General features: G+C 36.1%; 1 protein-coding gene across 1 annotated transcript; it reads right to left on the reverse strand.

Annotated features, from left to right (window-relative positions):
* Nucleotides 1-11,686: 11,686 nt before the first annotated feature.
* Nucleotides 11,687-20,989, reverse strand: LOC137651629 (uncharacterized). The gene is made up of 7 exons (XM_068384849.1): nucleotides 20,441-20,989; nucleotides 19,871-20,401; nucleotides 19,469-19,573; nucleotides 19,182-19,351; nucleotides 18,458-18,886; nucleotides 18,051-18,105; nucleotides 11,687-11,776 (listed from the first exon to the last, which is right to left on the reverse strand). The coding sequence occupies exons 1-7, from the start codon at nucleotides 20,987-20,989 to the stop codon at nucleotides 11,687-11,689; spliced, it is 1,929 nt and encodes a 642-aa protein (XP_068240950.1).
* Nucleotides 20,990-26,076: the final 5,087 nt, after the last annotated feature.

Raw genomic sequence — 26,076 nt, forward strand, 5'->3', positions numbered from 1 at the left:
TTTTTCCCATTCAGTTTTAACCCTGGAACGGTACGGTGGGTCGTTCGCGACCCCGAGCGTCAAAAAAAAAACAGGTTTTTCTCACGTGACTCACTCCCGTGACTGAATTTGTGGGTGATCGACCTGCAGTAGGTGTCTCTCCTACACGCTCTAGTAGTGTCCAGATTTGCATTGCTGTAGCTGTACTCCTTCCCCGATTTCTGAGACGCGTCGGGGTCGAGCGCGACCGAGTTTACCCTTCTAAGGTAATTTGCATAATTATCAAAGTTATTACGTATTATGAAATTGTCGTAGAATGGTGCAACTTGTATAGGTTATCAGTTGTGGAAAGTCTTGGTGGATTGTTTGGCTACCATGTGCATGATTTTTTTTTAGTTAAAATGTTGTTCATTACCACAAGGACCATTTTACCGCGAGTGCCCCTTTTTCATTTTTTTTCATTTTTTTGCCAAGTCATTTTTCCGTAAGATATTGCCAAATAGTGTCGTAAAACTTTTGCTTTTTTAGTGTTGGAAAGTGTGTCTAGATGATCTGGCTACCCATGCGTGACTTTGTTTTTGTCAGATACGACGTAGTTATTGGTATATTGGGTATTTAACTGCGGTTGCCAATTTCTGTTTTTTTTTCAATATTTGTAAAAATTTACTACGTAGTAAGGAATTGCCGTATATTATTGATTTTTTTTCATGTTTATGTGTTAGAAAGTGTGCCTTGATGGTTGGGCTAACACGTGCATGTCTTTTTTTTTATCTGAGATGCCGTATATTAGAATGTTGGGCATTTTACCGCGAGTGCCCCTTTTTCATTTTTTTTCATTTTTTTGCCAAGTCATTTTTTCGTAAGATATTGCCAAATAGTGTCGTAAAACTTTTGCTTTTTTAGTGTTGGAAAGTGTGTCTAGATGATCTGGCTACCCATGCGTGACTTTGTTTTTGTCAGATACGACGTAGTTATTGGTATATTGGGTATTTAACTGCAGTTGCCAATTTCTGTTTTTTTTCAATATTTGTAAAAATTTACTACGTAGTAAGGAATTGCCGTATATTATTGATTTTTTTTTCATGTTTATGTGTTAAAAAGTGTGCATTGATGGTTGGGCTAACACGTGCATGTCTTTTTTTTTTATCTGAGATGCCGTATATTAGAATGTTGGGCATTTTTCCGCTAGTGCCCCTTTTTATTTGTTTTGCATTTTTTTGCTTAGTCATGTTACCGTAAGGAATTGGCAAGTAGTGTCGCAAAAATTATATTTCTATAGTGTTGGAAAGTGTTTCTAGATGATCTGGCTACCCATGCCTATTTTTTTTTAGCCAGATATAGCGTATATATAGGTATGTGTTCGATTTTCCTGTGATTGCCATATTTTCGTTTTTTTCCCATTTCTTTCAAAATTACTACGTACTAAGGAACTATCACAGAGTAATGATTCATTTAGATGTTTATTTGTCGGAAAATGTGCCTTGATGATTTGCCTAGCACGTGGCTGAAATTTTTTTTTCTGAAATGCGTATAATAAAATGTTGGCCATTTTTCCGCGAGTGCCCCTTTTTATTTTCTTTTCATTTTTTTACTAAGTCATGTTACCGTAAGGAATTGGCAAGAAGTGTCGCAAAACTTATATTTTTATAGTGTTGGAAAGTGTTTCTAGATGATCTGGCTACCCATGCCTATCTTTTTTTTTAGCCAGATATGGCGTATATATAGGTATGTGTTCGATTTTCCTGTGATTGGCATTTTTTTCGTTTTTTCCCATTTCTTTCAAAATTAATACGTACTAAGGAACTATCACAGAGTAATGAATGATTCATTTATATGTTTATTTGTTGGAAAATGTACCTTGATGGTTTGCCTAGCACGTGGCTGAAATTTTTTTTTCTGAAATGCCGTATATTAGAATGGCCATTTTTCCGCGAGTGCCCCTTTTTATTTGTTTTACATTTTTTTGCTTAGTCATGTTACCGTAAGGAATTGGCAAGTAGTATCGCAAAACTTATAATTCTATAGTGTTGGAAAGTGTTTCTAGATGATCTTGCTACCCATGCCTATCTTTTTTTTTAGCCAGATATGGCGTATATATAGGTATGTGTTCGATTTTCCTGTGATTGCCATTTTTTCGTTTTTTCCCATTTCTTTCAAAATTACTACGTACTAAGGAACTATCAGAGAGTAATGATTCATTTAGATGTTTATTTGTCGGAAAATGTGCCTTGATGGTTTGCCTAGTACGTGGCTGAAATTTTTTTTTTCTGAAATGCCGTATATTAGAATGTTGGCCATTTTTCCGCGAGTGCCCTTTTTTATTTGTTTTGCATTTTTTTGCTTAGTAATGTTACCGTAAGGAATTGGCAAGTAGTGTCGCAAAACTTGTATTTTTATAGTGTTGGAAAGTGTTTCTAGATGATTTGGCTACCCATGCCTATCTTTATTTTTAGCCAGATATGGCGTATATATAGGTATGTGTTCGATTTTCCTGCGATTGCCACTTTGTCGTTTTTTCCCATTTCTTTCAAAATTACTACGTACTAAGGAACTATCACAGAGTAATGATTCCTCTAGATGTTTATTTGTCGGAAAATTTTGTTTACTTCTCTTTTGATTGAATATCATCAAATTTTTTTAGCTAAAATATTATATTGTTTTACATTTTTTTTTCGATTTTATTTCCCTTCAAAAAATTTTTTTGGGTCAGAATTTTAATTCTATAGTCGTAAAATAATCGACAATTATCCAGCAACCCACCATACAATTTTTATGCATATCCAAGAATAATTAGATTAGTAAATAACACCTTGAAATTGACATACCCTTCCTACATTTCAAGTGGCAGATTAGGGAGTCTGTGTCAGTGTGGTTGGCGGCCATTTTGTGGACATATCCGAAGCGTAAGTTGCCCTATCTATATATATTCTTGTTCCCTATAGAATTTGTGATATTTTGGTATATTTTTACCTGCATAAATATCATATTATATATTAAATATATGTATTTTTTTACGAAATTTCTAAGTACTCAAAAAATTACCTTTAGATATGGCCCCTGATATAAATGTAATTTACAAAATAATGAAGATTTTTTTACATATTTCTATTTTAGGATAACATATGTTTATTCCCTAAAAAAATTAGCCACTTCCTATTTCATTTGGGTACCCAAAAAAATTCATGAAATTTGGACAAATTTTTTTGGCCAAAAAAAGTTACCCTTTTTTTCTCATTTCATATCTTCACTTCCATGGGTCTGACTTCATCCAAAATACATCAAGATGTGTCCTAAACATTCAAGAATCAATTCCTAAAAGGATTTGTGTATATATGTATAAAAATTTTTTTTATGAATTTTTATGAAAGGTCTTTTTTCTTTTCTACTTAATATTTTAAAATATTTATAATAAATAGTTTTTCAGCAGATGAGTAGTATTTCTCTTTACAGTTGTTTTGAGCATTCTTTGAATTTTTTTTGGCAAAAGAAAAAAGGAGGTTACTGCAAAACCTGATTTTTTCGGAATTTTTTTGGCGTCGGGGTCGCTCGCGTCCGAGTATACCCTTAAAGGGGTGTCCGAAGAGCGTACCTATCCAGGGTTAAATTTTATGCTAGGGACTAGGGAATTTAGATTATTGAAAAATATATTGAAATCTCCCCAGCTATCATCCCAAAATGTGAAAATGTCATCAACATAGCGTTGCCAAACCATGTTCGTAGGTTTAATTGTTGTTAAAATTTCTGTTTCAAAGTATTCCATGTAGAGGTTAGCTAAAATTGGAGATAACGGGCTGCCCATACTACAACGGTATGTTGATGACATTTTCACATATTGGGATGATAGCTGGGGAGATTTCAATATATTTTTCAATAATCTAAATTCCCTAGTCCCTAGCATAAAATTTAAAACTGAATGGGAAAAAGAAGGAAAATTAGCTTTTTTGGACATACTAATTATAAGGGAATCGACGGGGTATAATTTCACTGTGTATAGAAAACCAACTTTCTCCATTTCCTACATTCATTTCTTTAGTTATCACGACATTTCTGTAAAAATTGGAGTAGCTTGCAATCTATTTCTTAGAGGTTTGATAATCTGTTCCCCAGCCTACCTAAATAAAGAATTTGAAATCATCCGTAAACAACTCGCCCAGCTATTCTACCCGACGTATGTCATAGAAAAGGCCATCAACAAAGCCAACACGATATATTATAAAGATCATGATGTTACTAACCAAAGAGATTTTAAAAATAAGATAAAACTCCCATATATAGAAGGTATTAAAAATATAACAAATCATATCAAAACTGAGAACCCCTTTGTTTTTTCATATCCAAAGACCATAGGAAGCGCCCTTATTAATGTTTATCAAAATAAAAGAGAGATAGAATCCGGCGTTTACAAAGTACCATGTAGGGATTGTGAAAAAGTGTACGTTGGGCAAACTGGCCGTTCGCTATCACAAAGATTATCAGAACACAAAAGATCTGTTAGATATGGGTATGAAAACTCGGGGATTTTCATTCACCTTAGGGATTTAGGGCACCAGATTAACTGGAGTGAGTCGTCTTTGCTTTTTAAGAGTACCTGTCCGTACAGAAGGAAAATCCTGGAATCAGCCATCATAAATCAATCAAACACAATGAACCTATCTGGGGGCCAATGGAAAGCTGACACAGTGGACAATACTCTTCTCAACCCTATCATTAAGAAGATAATCCACAGAGACCTACCACCAGACATGCATCAGAGGTCAAGACTTCCTCCAAGCGGCTCAACAATAAGAACACGCACCTGGATGTAATTAAATTTGGCTAATCCTTCCAGCAATTGTAACAACTATAGAACAATTGAACACACCCTTTTGCTTTCATATATAAACCGTCACTCTCCACTGTAATCCTCACTTGTACTTTACATCCTGAAGAAGGTCAATGTTTATTGACCGAAATATAGTGTGATTTATTCATATTTCCTGTGTTTCTTTTATGGGCCTTTTTGAAAAAACATGTTAAACTGTTCGATTACAGTTATAAATAAGACATATATATTTATATATATATATATATATATATATATATATATATATATATATATATATATATATATATATATATATTGTAGTCCATAATTACTTAAAACATTTTGTTCGTGGTTTATGTCCTTTGTTTTATTTAAGTCACGAAAAGTTCTCTTGGAACATTCTTTTATCCTCGGCCAAGGTTTTGTTTGTGTTAATTTGTATAGTATATATTCACCATTTTTTTTTTTTTTTTGCCTTTCATGTTTTGTGGAGCGGACTTCCCGTCACCAGTGCTTCGCTTGTCGAGCTGCCCCATTACGTGGTTATGGTTTCGCTCTCTCACCCTTTACCTGGAGTGCGTTTTTGGGCAGCGGGGCAGAGAGTATCGGCTCCCCTCCACAGGAGGTCTTTCAGCATTTTCCACGGCTTAATTATCGGAAGATATTTGTTCCTGATCCTGCAGCTACCATTGAATTTGAGAGGCTCCTGCTAATGAATTTTAGCCTTACTTTTAAGCATTGCTGTTGCTTTTGTGCTGCTGCTTGCCACTGCTGCTGGCTGTTGCCGTGTGTTTGACCTCCTGGAGTCGCGAGGAGGCCTCCTAGTGGCCAAGAACGGTAAGCGGACTGTATATGTTCTTCCCTAGCCTGCTTACATAATATAGACAATTTACATTGCCCTGGTGATCCCCTCGGTACAAGAACACCCCTAGTGATCCGGAAGTACGAAAATCGCTATTTATGAGTTATACTAATCTTTGATTACGAATTCGGTGTGGTCTTTGAGAACATATGCAAGAATTCTTCAGCTATTTCTTCGTTACCTCTTCAGTGTAGTATTATCGTCAATTTAGGACATGTTATTATTATAAGGAGTATTATAATAATAATTATTGTGGAATTGATTAGGTTTAAGGTTTACTTCACTCTGCAACTCCAACTGTCGTATGCTAGGGAAAGTGTGTATTTTGCTGCCTCCTACACCTTTTTTTTTCTCTCTTCAATTGAGGTATAAAAGTTAGGTAGGCGCATGATGGTTCGAGTGTTATTATTGTAAAGTAGCGTATGTGTTTTTCCCGTTTCTAAGAAAGCTTTTCGAGGGCTACTTTTTGTAATTTAAGACTATCTTTGTCAATTAAATTTTATTGTTAAGTTTGATTCAGTATTTTTTGTATCCCTCTTTTAGAGTTATTTTGTTTCGTGAATTTTGTGTCGCTGCTGGTTCTTGCCTGGTATTTTGGTACTGAGCCAGTCTGGAAAAAGAACCCTGGACGAATATAATCAATCTTAAGTTCATTATATAATTTGGCGACCTTGCCCGGATCCAGTTTAGCGACATAATTTTTAATTGTAAACGGCTCTTGGAGAGGCGGTCAAGCCACTGAACGTATTCAGAGTGATTATTTCTATTTAGTTAATTAAGGATGCATTATTTAGAGAGTGAAGAAGCGGAGGTAGCAAACTTTTTGGCTAGTCTTAAACTGGGAAGAGGATCTGTTTAAACTAAAAAGGGATCAATTGTGGTTGATTGCAGAGTTCTTGGTTTTAAGTTTGGCCACTGAGGTAAAGAAGGGACCGTTGTTATTTGAGGTCTTGAAGGCCGCTAGGATATATAGAGAGACTCTTGATAGGAAGGATGTTCTGGAAAATAGTAGGCTGGATGAGAGTAAGCCTATGGAGATAGAGGAATTAGAAGGTGGAGGTAAGGAAAATCCTATTGATAATGGTGATGACCAATGGGAAATTTTGAAAGAAAAGACCAAGATGAGGGACTGGAGTTTAAAGCTCTGCAACTTAGAGCCGATGAAAGGGAAAAAGAAAGAGAGCATGAAATTGAGGTTCTTAAATTACAGATTAAGTTGAATCAGGGAAAGAATGGTAGCTATAATAATTGTAGTGTTGATGAAACATGGTTTAATATGTTCGCTGCATTAAAACTGGTACGACACTTTTCCGAGGAGGAGGTTAATGAGTTTTTTATGTCATTTGATAAAAATTGCTAAGAAGCTTGCCTGGCCAAAGGATATGTGGACAACATTAGTTCAGTGTCGCTTGGTGGGCAAAGCTTAAAGAGTCTATAATAATCTTAGTGACGATCTCTCCTCGGATTACGACACTGTAAAAAGTATTTTGCTGAAAGCTTATGATTTGGTGCCTGAAGCATACAGGCAGAAGTTTCGTAATCTACGGAAGGATCTTGACGTCACCTACGTTGAGTTTGCTCGAAAGAAAGTTCAGTTTCTCGATGACTGGCTGAAATCAAAAGAAGTAGACAATTTTGTTAAACTGAAAGAGCTCCTTCTGGCAGAAAAATTTATGAAGAATGTGAGTCTTGACTTGCGAATTCATTTGGAAGAGTTAAAACTCGACTCCATTCAGGAAATAGCAGTTGCCTCTGACGAGTATGCACTTACCCATCTGGAGGAACCCCTTAGGAAAAGGATTAATCAGGATAGGGTCTTTCCCCATGAATATAATACACATAGTAATAATCGTCAGTCTTCTAGAGGAACATTAAGGTCAAATAATGATGAGTCAGACAAACTATCTAATCAAGACAGAAGCGTAAGCGGCTTGCTTTGTTTCATAAACAGTAGTGGATCGGTTAATGGTGGTGGTAGTAGTTGTAGAAATTTTGGTAGTAGTAGTAGTGTGAAGTGTTATTGGTGCCACAAGACGGGGCACATAAAGGCTAATTGTTACAGTTGGAAAAACTTTCAGGAGTGGAGGTTTAATCCAGTAAACATTGTTGTAGCTGAAAAAAGGGCAAGCTTAAAGCAAAGTATGGAACAGGAAAAGTGACTGAAATTTAAGAGGTATATTTCTGACGAGTCTGTGTTTGTTGGTAACAATGAAAAAAAAAAGGTTTGTTTAAAGGTATTACGGGACTCTTGAGCAGCATAGTCTCTCATATTAAAAAACTGCTGTTCCAAAGGATTTTGTATTTTCCAACGATGAATTTGTGGTGTTGGGTGGTTTCCCGAACACTATTACGTCTTGTCCTTTAGAGAAGTTTAATATTCACACCAAGTATTTTAAAGGGACTGCTAAACTGGCTGTGGTAGACAGTTTGCCAGTTCCCGGTATTCACCTCCTCTTAGGCAATGATTTGGCTGAAGGTTAAGGTGCAATTGACAATATATGTCCAATTTTGACTCTCCTGAATGTGACTCGTGAAGGCGATGAAATTGAAGCTAATTTTTATAAGCCTGTCTCTGTAGTAACCCGACCTAGAGCTCGGGAGATGGATCTCAAGGATGTTGACTTAGATTTATATCAAGTAGACAAAGAAATGACTGACATGATGACTGATAGTAGTGATAAGATATTCATTAATTGGGATGACGTAAACTGGGACTCTAAGGCGTTCGAAATGGCACAGAGTAAGGAGTTTTATAATTTAGAACTCGGCAATCCCGAGGATTTGGTGAAACTAGTATTCATCCAAGAGAGAGGTTTGCTCTACAGGTTGAGCAGGTCGGCTAATGCACCTGCCCACCAGGTAGAGTCTTGTAGACAATTGGTTGTCCCGGAAAGGTACTGGAATAAATTGATGTATTTAGCACATGAAAATGATTTGTCGGGACATTTTGGTGTTTGGAAAACCTTTCTAAAGGTTGCTGAACATTTCTTTTGGCCTGGGATGCGTAAGGACATTAAGAGACACGTATTATCTTGTGATGTGTGCCAGTTGGTGGGAAAACCTAACCAGAAAATACCCGAGGCTCCTTCAATTCTTATACCTTCCGTGGGCGAACCCTTTTGGGAAGTGATAATTGACGTAGTGGGTCCCCTGCCGCTAACGCGCGGTGGGAATAAATATATATTGTCTATGGTTTATAGAATGTTTCGCTTCCCTGAGGATATCCCATTGAGGAGTATACGGTCCAAAAAGGTGGTTGAAGTGTTGGTTGGTTTCTTTACCAGATTTGGTTTTCCTAAGGTAATTCAGAGTGACTGTGGCACTAATTTCACGAGTAGGTATTTTGAAAAGAAAATGAATGAGTTTGTTATTAAACACATGAGGTCTGCACCGTATCACCCGGAAAGCCAAGGCCAGGTGGAAAGGATCCACCAAACCTTGAAGTCTGTGTTAAAAAAATTTTGTTTGGAGACTAAGAATGATTGGGATAAGGAATTACCTTACGCATTGTTTGCAATACGATCGATCCCCAATGAGTCAATGGGTCTCTCTCCTTTCCAGGTTATTTTTAGTCACTGTGTTCGAGGCACTTTAGATGCAGTGAGAGAACACTGGGAAGGAGAGACTCCCGAAATTAATGTATTGGATTATTTTTCAGATTTGCAGGAGAAATTGCTTAGAGCACGGTCTTTTGCTCAGGAACATTTGTCGAAAGCCCAGGACTCGATGAAATTGAAGTATGACGTTAAAACACGAGATAGGCTATTAAATGTTGGTGACAAGGTGTTGGTTTTACTTCTTATGCCTGGCTATCCCTTGAAATCGTAATTTTCAGGTCCATGGAAGGATCTGAAGAAAATTAACAATGTAAATTACCTGACTGAAGCTCCTGATAGGAGAAGAAAAACCCATATTTGCCATGTTAATATGATAAAATCTTTTATTGACAGGTCTGTAGAAGAATCTGTAGTACCTATTTCTGTAGTTAGTCTAGAAAATGAATAGTTCATGGACGATAAATTTGCTGTCAGCCCAAGTGGTTTGGAAAATAATTCTGATGTTTTAAATAATCTGAATACTAAATTTCAGCACTTAGATGCAGAAAAAGCTGCACCTCTAATTAATTCTATTAACGAATATAAAGATCTCTTTCAGGATGAACCTGGTAGGACTCCTATTTTACAACACGACGTTGACGTTGGGGAGGCTCAGCCTATCAAGCAATGTCCATATAGACTGAACCCCCTCAAGAGAGAAATAGTCAGGAAGGAAGTTAAATACATGCTTGACCATAACCTCGTTAAACCGAGCTGCAGTCCTTGGAGCTCCCCCGTAGTTTTGTTTAAGAAGGAGGATGGTCAGCCTAGGATGTGTTTTGACTACCGTAAGGTCAACTCTGTAACAAAAACGGACTTGTTCCCCTTGCCCAGGGCGGAAGACTGTATAGATAGAGTGGGATCTGCCCGTTATAAAAGTAAATTTGACCTGTTAAAAGGATATTGGCAGGTCAGTCTTACTCCCCGGGCAAGGAAAATATCGGCCTTTGTGACGGGTGACGGCCTCTACGAATGTGAGGTGATGCCTTTTGGCATGAAGAATGCCGCCTCTACCTTCCAGAGGCTGATAAACTTCATTACAGGTGAACTGGAGGGTTGTGTGGTATATATTGACGACCTTGTGCTTTACAGTGATGATTGGGAAACTCATCTTAAGAGGATAGGAGCGCTGTTCGAAGTGCTGAGGAAGGCTCGTCTGGTGATAAATTTAAAGAAAAGTGATTTTGTTCAAGCAAAAGTGGTTTATTTAGGACATGAAGTTGGCTTGGGTAAGATCACTCCTAAAAGAGCGAATATTGAGGCAGTTACAGCCTTCCCAGCTCCTCGAAACAAGAGAGGTATTCGTAGATTTTTGGGTCTAGTTGGTTATTATAGAAAGTTTATTAAGAATTTTTCTGACCTTGCTAATCCCTTAACAAATTTGTTAAAGAAAGATGTAAAATTTATGTGGAATAACGAGTGTCAGGATGCATTTGAAAAATTAAAAGGTACTTTAATAACCTATCCTTTGTTACGTTCTCCCATTTTTCCTCGCCTTTTTGTTTGGCTACAGATGCCAGTGACACAGGTTTAGGTGTTGTCTTGCTACAGAAGGGTGAAAATGGCACCTCACATCCAGTCGCCTACTTTTCAAAGAAGTTGTTACCGGCAGAGAGACGTTACTCAACAATTGAGAAAGAGGCTTTATGCTTGGTGAAAGCTATCACACATTTTTAAGTGTATTTATCTTCCACAGTATGTCCAATAAAGGTCTTTATAGATCATAATCCCTTAATTTTTATTAATAAATTTAAACATAAAAATCAGCGTATTTTGCGCTGGAGTCTTTTACTCCAAGAATACAACCTTTCTATTTGTCACGTGGTTGGAAAAGACAACGTAGTCCCTGATGTTCTTTCCAGGACATTCGGTAATGAAAAGGATGATGGGGCAATCAAAGAGTAGTTGTGTAAGGGTAAAGGACTCTGCATCAATCCCATTTGAACGATTTTTTTTTTTTTTTTCTGGTGTTGGGAAAATTTCTTATAATAAGTTTGAGGTTCACATTATTTATATATGATATTAGAGTTGATATTAGTAATGTTTAAGGATAGTGGTTTTGGGTTTATGAAATATTTGTTTTTGATATTTGCATTTCCTTTATTGCACAATGCTCATATATTTGCTTGCATTACAAATTACTAGTTTAATATTGGCTTGGAGTTACCATTCTGAAATTTTTTTTATCTTTCCTGTTTTGTAGAGCGGACTTCCCGTCTCCAGTGCTTCGCTTGTCGAACTGCCCCATTAGGTGGTTATGCTTTCGCTCTCTCTCTTCCTTTACCTGGAGTGCGTTTTTGGGCAGCGGGGCAGAGAGTATCGGCTCCCAGACAAAGGAAGTCTTTCAGCATTTTTCACGGCTTAATTATCGGAAGATATTTGTTCCTGATCCTGCAGCTACCATTGAATTTGAGAGGCTCCTGCTGATGAATTTTAGCCTTACTTTTAAGCATTGCTGTTGCTTTTGTGCTGTTGCTTGCCACTGCTGCTGGCTGTTGCCGTGTGTTTGACCTCCTGGAGTTGTAAGGAGGCCTTCTAGTGGCGAAGAACGGTAAGCAGACCGTATATGTTCTTCCCACGCCTGCTTATATAACCCTGGATAGTACGCTCCTCGGACACCCCTTTAAGGGTATACTCGGACGCTCGCGACCCCGACGCCAAAAAAAATTCTTGAAAAATCAGTTTTTGCAGTAACCTCCTTTTTTCTTTTGCCAAAAAAAAACTTCAATGAATGCTTAAAACAACTGTAAAGATAAATACTACTCATCTGCAGAAAAACTATTTATTATAAATATTTAAAAAAATTAAGTAGAAAAAAAAGACCTTACATAAAAATTCATAAAAAAAAAGTTTATACATATATACACAAATCCTTTTAGGAATTGATTCTTGAATGTTTAGGACACATCTTGATGTATTTTGGATGAAGTCAGACCCATGGAGGTGAAGATCTGAAATGAGAAAAAAAGTGTAACTTTTTTTGGCCAAATAAATTTGTCCAAATTTCATGAATTTTTTTGGGTACCCAAATGAAATAGGAAGTGGCTAATTTTTTTAGGGAATAAACATATGTTATCCTAAAATAGAAATATGTAAAAAAATCTTCATTATTTTGTAAATTACATTTATATCAGGGGCCATATCTAAAGGTAATTTTTTGAGTACTTAGAAATTTCGTTAAAAAATACATATATTTAAAATATAATATGATATTTATGCAGGTAAAAATATACCAAAATATCACAAATTCTATAGGGAACAAGAATATATATATATAGATAGGGCAACTTACGCTTCGGATATGTCCACAAAATGGCCGCCAACCACACTGACTCAGACTCCCTAATCTTCCACTTGAAATGTAGGAAGGGTATGTCAATTAAAAGGTGTTATTTACTAATCTAATTATTCTTGGATATGCATAAAAATTGTATGGTGGGTTGCTGGATAATTGTCTATTATTTTACGACTATAAAATTAAAGTTCTGACCCAAAAAAATTTTTTTGATGGGAAATAAAATCGAAAAAAAAATGTAAAACAATATAATATTTTAGCTAAAAAAATTTGATGATATTCAATCAAAAAAGAAGTAAACAAAATTTTCCGACAAATAAACATCTAGAGGAATCATTACTCTGTGATAGTTCCTTAGTACGTAGTAATTTTGAAAGAAATGGAAAAAACCTATATATACGCCATATCTGGCTAAAAAATAAAGATAGGCATGGGTAGCCAGATCATCTAGAAACACTTTCCAACACTATAAAAATACAAGTTTTGCGACACTACTTGCCAATTCCTTACAGTAACCTGACTAAGCAAAAAAATGCAAAACAAATAAAAAAGGGCACTCGCGGAAAAATGGCCAACATTCTAATATACGGCATTTCAGAAAAAAAAATTTCAACCACGTACTAGGCAAACCATCAAGGCACATTTTCCGACAAATAAACATCTAAATGAATCATTACTCTGTGATAGTTCCTTAGTACGTAGTAATTTTGAAAGAAATGGGAAAAAATGAAAAAATGGCAATCACCGGAAAATCGAACACATACCTATATATACGCCATATCTGGCTAAAAAAAAGATAGGCATGGGTAGCCAGATCATCTAGAAACACTTTCCAACACTATAAAAATATAAGTTTTGCGACACTACTCGCCAATTCCTTACGGTAACATGACTAAGCAAAAAATTGCAAAACAAATAAAAAGGGGCACTCGCGGAAAAATGGCTAACATTCTAATGTACGGCATTTCAGAAAAAAAAAATTCAGCCACGTGCTAGGCAAACCATCAAAGCACATTTTTCCGACAAATAAACATCTAAATGAATCATTACTCTGTGATAGTTCCTTAGTACGTAGTAATTTTGAAAGAAATGGGAAAAAACGAAAAAATGGCAATCACAGGAAAATGGAACACATACCTATATATACGCCATATCTGGCTAAAAAAAAGATAGGCATGGGTAGCCAGATCATCTAGAAACACTTTCCAACACTATAAAATTATAAGTTTTGCGACATTACTTGCCAATTCCTTACGGTAACATGACTAAGCAAAAAAATGCAAAACAAATAAAAAGGGGCACTCGCGGAAAAATGGCCATTCTAATATACGGCATTTCAGAAAAAAAAAATTTCAGCCACGTGCTAGGCAAACCATCAAGGCACATTTTCCGACAAATAAACATATAAATGAATCATTACTCTGTGATAGTTCCTTAGTACGTAGTAATTTTGAAAGAAATGGGAAAAAACGAAAAAATGGCAATCACAGGAAAATCGAACACATACCTATATATATTCCATATCTGGCTTAAAAAAAAGATAGGCATGGGTAGCCAGATCATCTAGAAACACTTTCCAACACTATAAAAATATAAGTTTTGCGACACTTCTTGCCAATACCTTACGGTAACATGACTAAGTAAAAAAATGAAAAACAAATAAAAAGGGGCACTCGCGGAAAAATGGCCAACATTTTATTATACGCATTTCAGAAAAAAAAATTCAGCCACATGCTAGGCAAACCATCAAGGCACATTTTCCGACAAATAAACATCTAAATGAATCATTACTCTGTGATAGTTCCTTAGTACGTAGTAATTTTGAAAGAAATGGGAAAAAACGAAAAAATGGCAATCACAGGAAAATCGAACACATACCTATATATACGCTATATCTGGCTAAAAAAAAATAGGCATGGGTAGCCAGATCATCTAGAAACACTTTCCAACACTATAAAAATATAAGTTTTGCGACACTACTTGCCAATTCCTTACGGTAACATGACTAAGCAAAAAAATGCAAAACAAATAAAAAGTGGCACTTGCGGAAAAATGCCCAACATTCTAATATACGGCATCTCAGATAAAAAAAAGACATGCACGTGTTAGCCCAACCATCAAGGCACACTTTCTAACACATAAACATGAAAAAAAAATCAATAATATACGGCAATTCCTTACTACGTAGTAAATTTTTACAAATATTGAAAAAAAACAGAAATTGGCAACCGCAGTTAAATACTCAATATACCAATAACTACGTCGTATCTGACAAAAACAAAGTCACGCATGGGTAGCCAGATCATCTAGACACACTTTCCAACACTAAAAAAGCAAAAGTTTTACGACACTATTTGGCAATATCTTACGGAAAAATGACTTGGCAAAAAAAATGAAAAAAAAAATGAAAAAGGGGCACTCGCGGTAAAATGGTCCTCGTGGTGATGAACGACATTTTAACTAAAAAAAAATCATGCACATGGTAGCCAAACTATCCACCAAGACTTTCCACAACTGATAACCTATACAAGTTGCACCATTCTACGACAATTTCATAATACATAATAACTTTGATAATTATGCAAATTACCTTAGAAGGGTAAACTCGGTCGTGCTTGACCCTGATGCGTCTCAGAAATCGGGGAAGGAGTACAGCTACAGCAATGCACATCTGGACACTACTAGAGCGTGTAGGCGAGACACCTACTGCAGGTCGATCACCCACAAATTCAGTCACGGGGGTGAGTCACGTGAGAAAAACCTCTTTTTTTTTGACGCTCGGGGTCGCGGACGACCCACCGTACCGTTCCAGGGTATTATAGACAATTTACGTTGCACTGGTGATCCCCTTGGTGCAAGAACACCCCTAGTGATCCGGAAGTAGGAAAATCGCTATTTATGCGTTATACTAATCTTTGATTACGAATTCGGTGTGGTCTTTGAGAACATATGCAAGAATTCTTCAGCTATTTCTTCGTTACCTCTTCAGTGTAGTATTATCGTCAATTTAGGACATATTATCATAAGGTGTATTATAATAATAATTATTGTGGAATTGATTAGGTTTAAGGTTTACTTCACTCTGCAACTCCAACTGTCGTATGCTAGGGAAAGTGTGCATTTTTTTGCCTCCTACACCTTTTTTTTTGTTTTTTCTCTTCAACTGAGGTATAAAAGTTAGGTAGGCGCGTGATGGTTCGAGTGTTATAATTGTAAAGTAGCGTATGTGTTTTTCCAGCTCCTAAGAAAGCTTTTCGAGGACTACTTTTTGTAATTTAATACTATCTTTATCAATAAAATTTTATTGTTAAGTTTGATTCAGTGTTTTTTCTATCCCTCTTTGACAGTTATTTTGCTTTGTGAATTTTGTGTCGCTGCTCGTTCTTGCCTGGTATTTTGGTACTGAGCCAGTCTGGAAAAAGAACCCTGGATGAATATAATCAATATTAAATTCATTAATATATATATATATATATATATATATATATATATATATATATATATATATATATATATATATATATATATATATTATATATTATATATATATATATATATATATATATATATATATATATATATATATATATATATATATATATATATATATGTGTGTGTGTGTGTATGTATGTATGTATGTATGTATATAAAATCTTAAAAAACCTAATTTCCTGTCAGAAATGTAGCCATCGTTTAAATACATATTTATGAATATAAACGATTATCTTTATTTCTTATAGGAGAGCTTAAATTCTTACATGGACTGGCAAGGTCTTAAAGAGAAACGTAGTAGTGATAAATAGAATTAACAAAATATTTGAGGAAAATAACAAATGAAAAAGGTAAATGAATGAAAAAAAAATATAAAAAAGACACTTCTCTCATCTTACTCAAGAAAAAAGGAAGAGCATGGTTTTAAACAAACGTAGAAGTAATGAATAAACTCTAAAAGAGATTTAAAAAAAAAAAAAAAACACGCGAGAAATAAGGATAAAAAAAATTGAATGGATAGGGAAAAGATAAAAATTAAAGTAATTTCAACTTTCTCAAGAAAAATGGATTTTCACTATGCTCGAACTTATTTGATTACGAACATAATTGAACAATCTGGTCACAGCCTGAATAAAACCATACGAAAGAAAAGACGAAACTCCTAAAATTCATCGCATATGTAGTAGTATTGAATGCTTTGCAGTATTGCAAGATATGAAAGAAAAGGATGGGCAAAAGCAGGATAAATGTTTCACAGTTTGTATAATGAGCTAGTTTACATCTGAATTTTGATACTCCATTGCGTTCGTAAAATTGAGTAGATATGGGGCTAAATAGGAAAACAGTATTCTAAACATGGAAAAATAATATAACATACTTGATTTCTTATCTAGGAAAAAATAAGCAATGTAGTTGCCTTAAGCAAAATTAGCTATTCCTGCTCTTCGGGGACTCATGAGTTAGTATGTTACCTTCTTTTCACTGCCTCGTTCATTATTTTACATAAAGTGCCAACATTTTTGCACAAGAACTGCTGGTAACTTCATAGAAACATAAATTTCTTAGCGAAGTTTATTACCTTGGAGAGGAGAAGTTGATTCTCGACAGGAAAACATTTCACTGCGCTAGATAAATTTATTCAGCATCTTTCATACATTTTCGTACAATGAGCCTGGTAAAAATCAAAATATTCAAACATGCTTAAATTCAGAAATATGAAAAGCACTTTATATGAAAGAAAATCATTTAGGGGGACGTTTTAGATACAAAAAGGAAGCTTTACAAGAGCATAATAGAATTAGATAATTCAACCATTAGGATCTAACTTATTCATCTTTTGATGATTTTTTCCTATTACTATTTTTGATTGATATAGACCTCATTTAATAATAAGTTCACAAATGTTGATATGTATTGAAATAAAATTATCTTATATTAGCTATCGTTTAAAGATTAAAGTGAACAGAGGAAGCAATTATTGCAGAAAATTTCAAGCAAACAGAGACTAAAAACACTAGTGTGGATAATCATATCACGGGACGTATGAATGCGACGTTTTAAAGAGTAAAGCTGTTCAATCATAACTGTTTTCATAATAATGTTATTTGTTTTGGGATATTGGACCTGCCAGAGTTTGACCTTCACTAGTATTCGTGAGGTTGAGGGATGTTAATGAATGAATTATCTTGTAAATGACAAGGGTGTAAATATCCTACCCGTCATTTTGCGATAATGTTCAATATACGACTCCGATTGGAAGGTAAATATATTTGACCTGGAAGCCTTTTAAATTTTTTAAATTATTTTTTCTTAATTAGAATATGATCTCCTCAATGCATATGTGATGTAAAGGATTTCAGAGTCATCGGCATGTAGACACAGGGGGCTGAAGTAGCTTGATTTAGCAAACAAATACAATCCTCCACATCACCAGAATATGGTTACGTGTAAATTACCTTGATACAACTTTGAGTGAAATTTAAAGGAAACAGTAAAATACAAATCATTTGAAATCTGACTTACATTGATGTTATCATTCTCTTTTCCTTTTATCCCCAGTGCAGCTAATATCAACCGGCTAAAGTCAATAAAAATATACATTTAAATTAAAGTAAAACCCTAATAAAATTGCAATAGAAAAATTTAGAGTATATGGGTGAAGTAAACCCGGTGTATCCAGAACTAAGGTTTTATTCAGTTAACAATATCACTGCAGTTATACCCTGCAAACAACAAAACAGACACATTATCAGACACAGACATAAACATTAATGAACACTTGTGCTAACTAAGAAGGTACATACATCACACCGCTTATGAACGACAGGATAATGTAAACAGGTTTATTTTTACCACATTCTTCCCTTCTGAGTTAAGTTCACGTGGAGTAATCATGAGGGTACTTTTGAGGTTGCCTTACTCTCTCTGACCTTCGAAGTGGAGGAGGTGAGGCTACCTGTTGAGGCACTGTACGTGAGTCGTGAAGAGTGTCATTCTGAGGAGCAGTATCCACATGGGAGATACCGCATGCAATCTCCTGGGGTGCATTTGTAACTGACAATTCCTCAGGAACCTCGGACTGAGGTACAGGATCCCCAGCATCTGTACTTTCTCGGTTGTCAGTAGCCATAGGAGCAAGATGTCTTAATGAAACCGTAGTCGCCCTACCATCTGAAAGCTTCACATGAGCATACTCGGGGTTCGCCTCTACGATTTCAACCTCATCCACCAAGGGGTAGTTCTTGCTGTGTCTTACATGGCGTCTCAGGAGAGCACGTCCTCCTTGGATGAGCCAAGTAGGCAACGATTGGCCGGTGGTGGACCTTCTACTATGCAGGAAAAGGCACTCATGAGGAGTACTGTTCGTGGAAGTGCACAACAAGGAGCGTATAGAATGGAGATTATCTGGGAGAACACTTTTTCCACTGAGAAACATCAAGGTTTCTTGTCTTAAGGGCCAATGTTAGAGTTTTCCAAATAATTCCGTTATATTTTTCTGCCTGATCATTCCCTTTATGGTTATAAGGTGTAGTGCGACTGGTAGCTACACCTTTCTTCATTAGGAAATCCTTCAGCTCTTCAGACATGAAAGATGCTCCCCTGTCAGTGTGGATGTATGCTGGCATACCAAACAAAGCAAATAATTGCACCAACCAAATGATGACAGTTCTAGTGGTCATATCAGCACAAGGGAAAACAAAAGGGAACCTTGAAAATTCATCCACAACCGTGAGGATGTACTTGTTTCCACATTGAGAGGGAACTGGGCCTTTGAAATCTAAGTTCAGCCTCTCGAATGGCTGGGTTGCTTTGATCAGTTTGTCCTGAGTATTTGAAGAATCGTGTTTTGAGCTCTAAACACACTTGGCAAGGGGTGGTAATTTTCTCCATTTCTTCTACCAAGTAAGGAAGATTTCGCCCTCGGATGAAATGCATCATACGAGATATTCCTGGGTGACATAGGATTTCATGAAGTTCTCGGAGTTTATCAGAAGTAGGGGCAACACAGATGCGGGAGAGAGCATCAGCTGGTATGTTCTCTGTTCCTAGACGGTATACTATATCATAGTGAAAACATGAGAGTTCAACTCTCCACCTTGCTATTTTGTCATTCTTTATTTTACTGTTTGATTTAGAGTTAAACATAAACTTTACACTAAGCTGGTCCGTGATGAGCTTGAATTGGTGGCCAATTAATTAGTGTCTCCACTTCCTCAATGCCTCCACTATGGCATAAGCTTCCTTTTCCACTGCAGAATGTCCCTGTTCACTGTGAGTGAGAGTGCGGGAGAAAAAAGCCACTGGGCAATTATTCTGTGTTAGAGTAGCTGCTATCGCATTACCTGAGGCGTCCATTTCCACAGTAAAAAGAGAGTTGATAAAGGAAAACCATTGGCTTGTGTGAGAGGGTGGTTTTTCTCTGAAAAGTTTGGGATCCATCTTGAGTAATGTGCAAGCAATCCCATGGTCATGCGAAGAGAAGCTGCATCCTTTGGGGGTGAAAGATTCCACAGTGGTTGCAAGCGTTCTGAGTCGGGTTTAATTTCCCCATCTGTTACTGAATACCCAAGTAATTTAATGGTTCTGACTTTGAAGTCACACCTGCTGTGGTTTAGAGTCAGGTTGTACTCCTCGGCTACCTTCAAAAACCTTCTTAAATTCTGGTCATGCTCCTCCTCTGTCTCACCACACACAGTAACATTGTCTACATAAGCAAATGTACCACCTACTTTTTCTTTCCTAAGGATTTCGTCAAGCACACGTTGAAAAGCTGCTACTCCATTTTTCACTCCAAATGGAATGTGATTGAACTCATAAAGAGTACCCCCAGCTTCAAATGCAGTGTACGGTCTCTCTTCTTCTCTTATTGCAACCTAATGGTATGCACTTTTCAGATCTAAGGTACTGAACACCTTGTACTGTGTAATGTTGTTCACTATCTCGTCGATATTTGGCAAGGGATAAGCATCAAGCTCAGTGAACCTGTTTATAGTACGAGAGTAATCTACAACCATCCTCCTTTTCTGATTCTCCCCTGATGTTACCAGCACTTGAGCTCTCCAAGGAGAATTACTAGGCCTTACTATTCCTTCCGATATCATACGCTCAATCTCGGCTTCAATGAACTTCTTGTCACTCAAAGGGTATAGTCTTGACTTATTAGCCACTGGTCTACAATCTGGTGTCAGGTTCTTGAAAAGGAAAGAAGGGGACACCTTAACAACACCTAGTGAACATATCTTCAAGGGAGGTTTCTCTCCTCTAAAATCCATTTCCAGACCAGAATATTTCCTCAGGAAGTCATGCCCTAAAATCACATCACTACATAAGCTTTGTAAGACCTTGAGTTTAACACTATGATAGGTCTCTCCTTTTAACTCCAAGTCTACATTGCACACACCTAAGATGTTTGACGAGAGGGATTCATCAGCCATGGAGACTTTTCCATGCTCTGGAGACATAGTTTGTTTAGGTCCACTAAATTATGACACACAAAGCTGTCCGAACTCCCAGTATAAATAAGGGCACTGACAGGGCTACCATTAAGCTTGAGAGGTGTTTTAAATTTTTCAAGACACTTAAGGGAGGCTCCCACTATAGAAGCTAGCATTGCTGCAGAATATTTTGGGAAAGAAGGGCAGTCGACTGTTACACAGAGCGGCACACCTTAGCATAATGTCCTTGCTTCTTACATTTCAAACACACTGCGTCCTTAGCAGGACACTGAGTTCGGGGATGCCTGTTGTTCCTTAAAAAAAAAAAAAAAAAAAAAAAAAAAAAAAAAAAAAAAAAAAAAAAAAAAAAAAAAAAAAAACATCGAGCACTAGATGTAGCAGCAAAAACAGACTCTCTGTTATTTTCAGCAGTACACGATTCCTCCTCTCAGCATTAACAGGTTCTGAGGAAGAGTAGGAGGCACAGACATAAACATAAATAAACACTTGTGTTAACTAAGAAGGTACATACATCACACTCCTTATGAATGACAGGATAATATATAAAGGTTTATTTTTACCACAATGGGATTGAATTAACCATGAATAACATCGTTTTAATGGAGCTGAGTTATGCTCCTTCATTACATCCAGGATATAAGGGTAAAAAGTAAATTATGGATTTGACGGATACGACGTAGGCTACCTATGTTATAGTCAATGTATATTGGATCGGCTTTGTGAACATATTTTGTTTATTGTGGCGAACAATTAACGAGTCTATGAAATAAGAAATCCATTATGTCACAATAATGAAACATTAACACTCATTGTAATATACTATGAAAATCTTTCAGACCTCTTCGTCTAACAGATGGATAATCCTAACTTCAATTTTCTTGAAAAAATGGCAAGATATATTTATGGAATGAAGGGAACCCAGCGACGTCTTTAATTTTTGCTTATAATGATTCCTAATGACATAATATTTAAACTTCTTTGATAAAACATAATACTAGGAAGCGTTTTGAATATATATTGGTCAGGTGCTCGCAAACGGCCTAGCCATTTTTAATTGGATACAACATAAGAGAAATTTAAAGAAAAACAGAGGTTTCTTCTCATCATTTAACAACCAAAGAAGCAAACAACTAACTTGCATGATCAGGGCTAAAAGAATGTGAAAAATAATGAAAACTTAATTAGGAACTCATTTCCAATGTGATTAGTTATACAAAAACATTAAGATCGGCCCTGCTATAAATAGCCCAACTAAAAGTTTAACTAAGACCTCAAATGAGGCTAGTAAGATTCTATATACAGCAATCAAGTTATGTACATATGATGAAGTATTTAAAGCTTAGTCAAAGATCATAATTTTGCCTTAATTTTCCTGGTAATCAGACTTTTTTTTTTCTGTATATATCAATGCAAATATCTGATGGTAGTAAAGGATTTATTTTATTTTTTTTTATTGGAGCTGGGAAAAATTCTTTTTATAGAATCTTCTACCAGAAGATAACTCAACCGCAATTTTCATTGTTAGAAGAGATGTTACAAGGAATTGAAGGTGTCTGTGTATTAATTTTCTTTCCTTATAGTGATCTTAGCAATAGTGTATCAAATAAAAAAAAAAAAAAAAAAAAAAAAAAAAAATTAAGATCATATTTACTTCATTTAGCCAGTGCATTTACACCCTTCAGGTGGCACATATGGGAGACTTTTGTAAAAGAACTTTATCAAAAACTTGCCAAGATAGCATACTCTACTCATTCCAGAAGAAATTGAGCTATTACTTATGCGAGGGAGTAGAGTGAAATTACTGAAAGAAAATATTGAGTGAAATTGGTATAGTACACATCTTTTTTTAAGAATAACCACGCAGCATAGGAATGAATTCATGGGCATGAAATATGAATTGGATAGTGCTGTAAAAAATTATACGCTACATTGTATTGAAGCATGCACGAGAGACGCTAACTCAATGCTACTTGCAAATAAAGTGTTATGTAGGAAGAAGTTACATGATTGACCAAAATAAGTCCAAATTGAGTCAGGACTTGGACAGATTTAAACAGTAATTCATAACTCTGTCGAAAGATAACAAAATACTTGTAAAAGAACCGAAGAATACCCCCAGGAGATATAACCTGTAACTACCGAAGCTGGACTGACGGAATTGAGGGCAGAAAATAGCAGAGTAAATATGATCATGCAGAGTCAGGTAATTACTCTAACAATTTCAGTGAAGATAATCGGAGTATATGATTTCAGATTCAAGAGAGCTGGGGCCATGGAAAACCTGCAGCAAAGGAACAGGACTTGTGAGGGGGATATTTCAATTTGATATTCTTGACTTGGACTCTTTATGGCATTTCTCACAATATGAATTTTGCCACTTTGAATGCAACTGACCACTACAAATCCAAAGGAAATGGGAGAGAGAACCCATACTTCCTCTTTGGAAGAGGTGCAAGTGTTATATGTGGAGAGGAAAAGAAGCACATCTCTACATACACCGTTCACGGCCATAGTCTGTCACTTAGTAAAAGTAATGCTAGGTTCTAAGGGGAGTTTAGACTCAAGTCTTGCAGGATTTGAAGGATCCAGCAACGTCCACCAAATATGAGGCTTTCACCAAATTAATTTTAAGACTTCCTCAGGCCTGTGTAGCCTACTTGGTGGATTAAAGTTCTAGATGTTTTCATTATGAATCAAAGATATGACAATTATACCTATTTGATTCAGTAATGACTGAGTTCTTGAATAGGGAGAAATTGTCTCAGAAGGTATCTATAAACTAAACAAGAGATTTAAATTAAATACCCCATTTAAGCAAAGTGTGATGTAAAAAATTAACATCTATTTCAGGTTGGAACAATAAACATTTTGCATGATTTTTGCTGTGTTAAACATTAGAGTAAGGGGGCATAACTTTTATCTCAGCATCAGAATTAACTGAATTTGAATTGAATTGAAAAGTAAGATAATGGCATGAGGGATCTAGTACAAAAATAACATCTCCGTCTAACCACCCAAAGTCTACTATATTATAGGGTATCATACGACCAGTATGTTCACGGAATGTCTCAGTGACATGTTGCTCATACTGTTAGTCAAACCTTAGATCCTTAATAGGATTTATTTTAAAGATATTAGATCAGAAGTCACTGAAAATCACCTCCTTATCTTAAGGTGAATAGATTTTCACATTGTTTTGAATGATGTAGGCTATGGGTTGAGAGGTTGAACCCAAGAGTTTTCTATTCATTCTCCAAAATTTTCCTGAGTCTTTATGGAAGTCTTCACATTTGTTAGGAAGAGTATCCCAGGTTGATTTAATTAGTTCAATGGATTCTATTTTAATTCGTTCTTTTATAGTTGTTGAGTTAGACCTCTGATTATAATTAAATCTAGGGCTTGTTTATAACGACCATGTAGAAGTTTGAGATAATCTGATTCTTTAGTGTAAGGTAAGATCTTGTTGGTTTTGAGGGGGATATGGAGTTGTGAGGCTTCCCTGATCCTCCCATACCAAAAAGTTATTTTTTTTATCTATATAGGATTTATCCTTTAAGATATTATCAGGTTCGTCGTAAGTAGAGAGAGAGAGAGAGAGAGAGAGAGAGAGAGAGAGAGAGAGAGAGAGAGAGAGAGAGAGAGAGAGAGAGAGAGTCATTGAGTGTGTCCTTAAAACGTTGCCAGTTGGCATGCTTGATATCAAGTGTTGGACTAGTGACTACCAATATAGGTCTGACAGAAAGTTTTACAATAATAGGAAGATGATCTGATGCAATAATTGAATAATTGAAAGTAGGAAATCTTTTAGAGAGAAGAATATCAGTCTTACTAGAGGCTCTTCTATCAAAATATGTATCCAAATCTGGTCTTAGAAACTTAATGATGTTCATCTTCATTAGACCGTGGATTGGAGTGTCTAAGGGGTTTGCTCTGTTATGGCCAAGAGCTGTGTGAGCTGCATTAAGATCAGCTAGAAGATAGACTGGGATATTGCGTCTCATTAATGAGATTATACTCTGTTGTGGGAATACTTGGTTTATTGGGGGTGGATAAGATGTTGGAACTATTACTGGTCCCCAAACTGTCTGTAATTCGACAGAAATCAAATCATGATTGAAACCATCCATCAATTCAACTGAAATATCCCGCCTAACTGCTATTGCTGTTCCAGCGCTTTGCTTGCCAGAGGTGTTACATTGGAAAACATTGTAGTTTCAGATCTCGATACGGGAGAATCCCTGTTGAGTTAAGAATTATGAAGTGATGGGGAGAGAGAGGAGTAGATATCAATAAGTTCCTGGCTTCGGAGGAATGTCCATTTTAAAATGTTATGCTGAATTACTGTGAGTGTCCATTATGGTAACTGTCCTTTGTTTAAGTAAAAAAATCCTGACTTTAACCTCTTGAATTTCTCAGCATTAATCCTAACAATCCTAGAACTGTATTTATCCAGTTTTATTGAGCCATCGTTTATGAGCATGACGACTGTATTATTATCGAATTTCTCTGTGAAGATATATCTAACTGTATTGTTTTCGAAAATCTTCTTCTTGATGGTATCGTGAGTTGTGGATTTTGGGGTGTTTGCCGAATTAATATAAGTGTATAGACTTAATCAAATTTTTGGTTTATTAAATTGTTTAATGGGAGAAGGGTAGAGAGAGCAGTGGCTCTTTGCATTTTAATGTTTGCAGGTGCAGATGATGAGGAAAAAGGTTGTGGCTGTTTTTTTGAAGGATTTGCAGGCTCTGAGCTATCAAAGTCTGAGTCACCCAGAATCCTTTTCCTATTAACCTCATCGGTGTCCATAACCTCATTACTGTCGCAGTTTGTTGAGGGTAGTTGTCATTTAGGTTGCGAGTTTTCAGTATTGCCGATACTTTTTTGGCTAAATTGATGGCCTCTGCGGGGATTTTTACTAGAGGAAGGCCATTTGTTTTGTAGAAAGTGTCAACCATTGACTGAAAAGTGCCTGGTTCAACTTCTTCACTAAGATTTGCATGATTAATGCCGTATCCATTACTGTTTGTTGTTGAAGAGTAATGCTGCTTACGATAGGTTGAGCAGAGGTGTTTGATGTGATAGGGGCTGAG

This window comes from Palaemon carinicauda, chromosome 13 (genome assembly GCF_036898095.1).
Source record: "Palaemon carinicauda isolate YSFRI2023 chromosome 13, ASM3689809v2, whole genome shotgun sequence".
NCBI classification, from domain to species: Eukaryota; Metazoa; Arthropoda; class Malacostraca; order Decapoda; family Palaemonidae; genus Palaemon; species Palaemon carinicauda.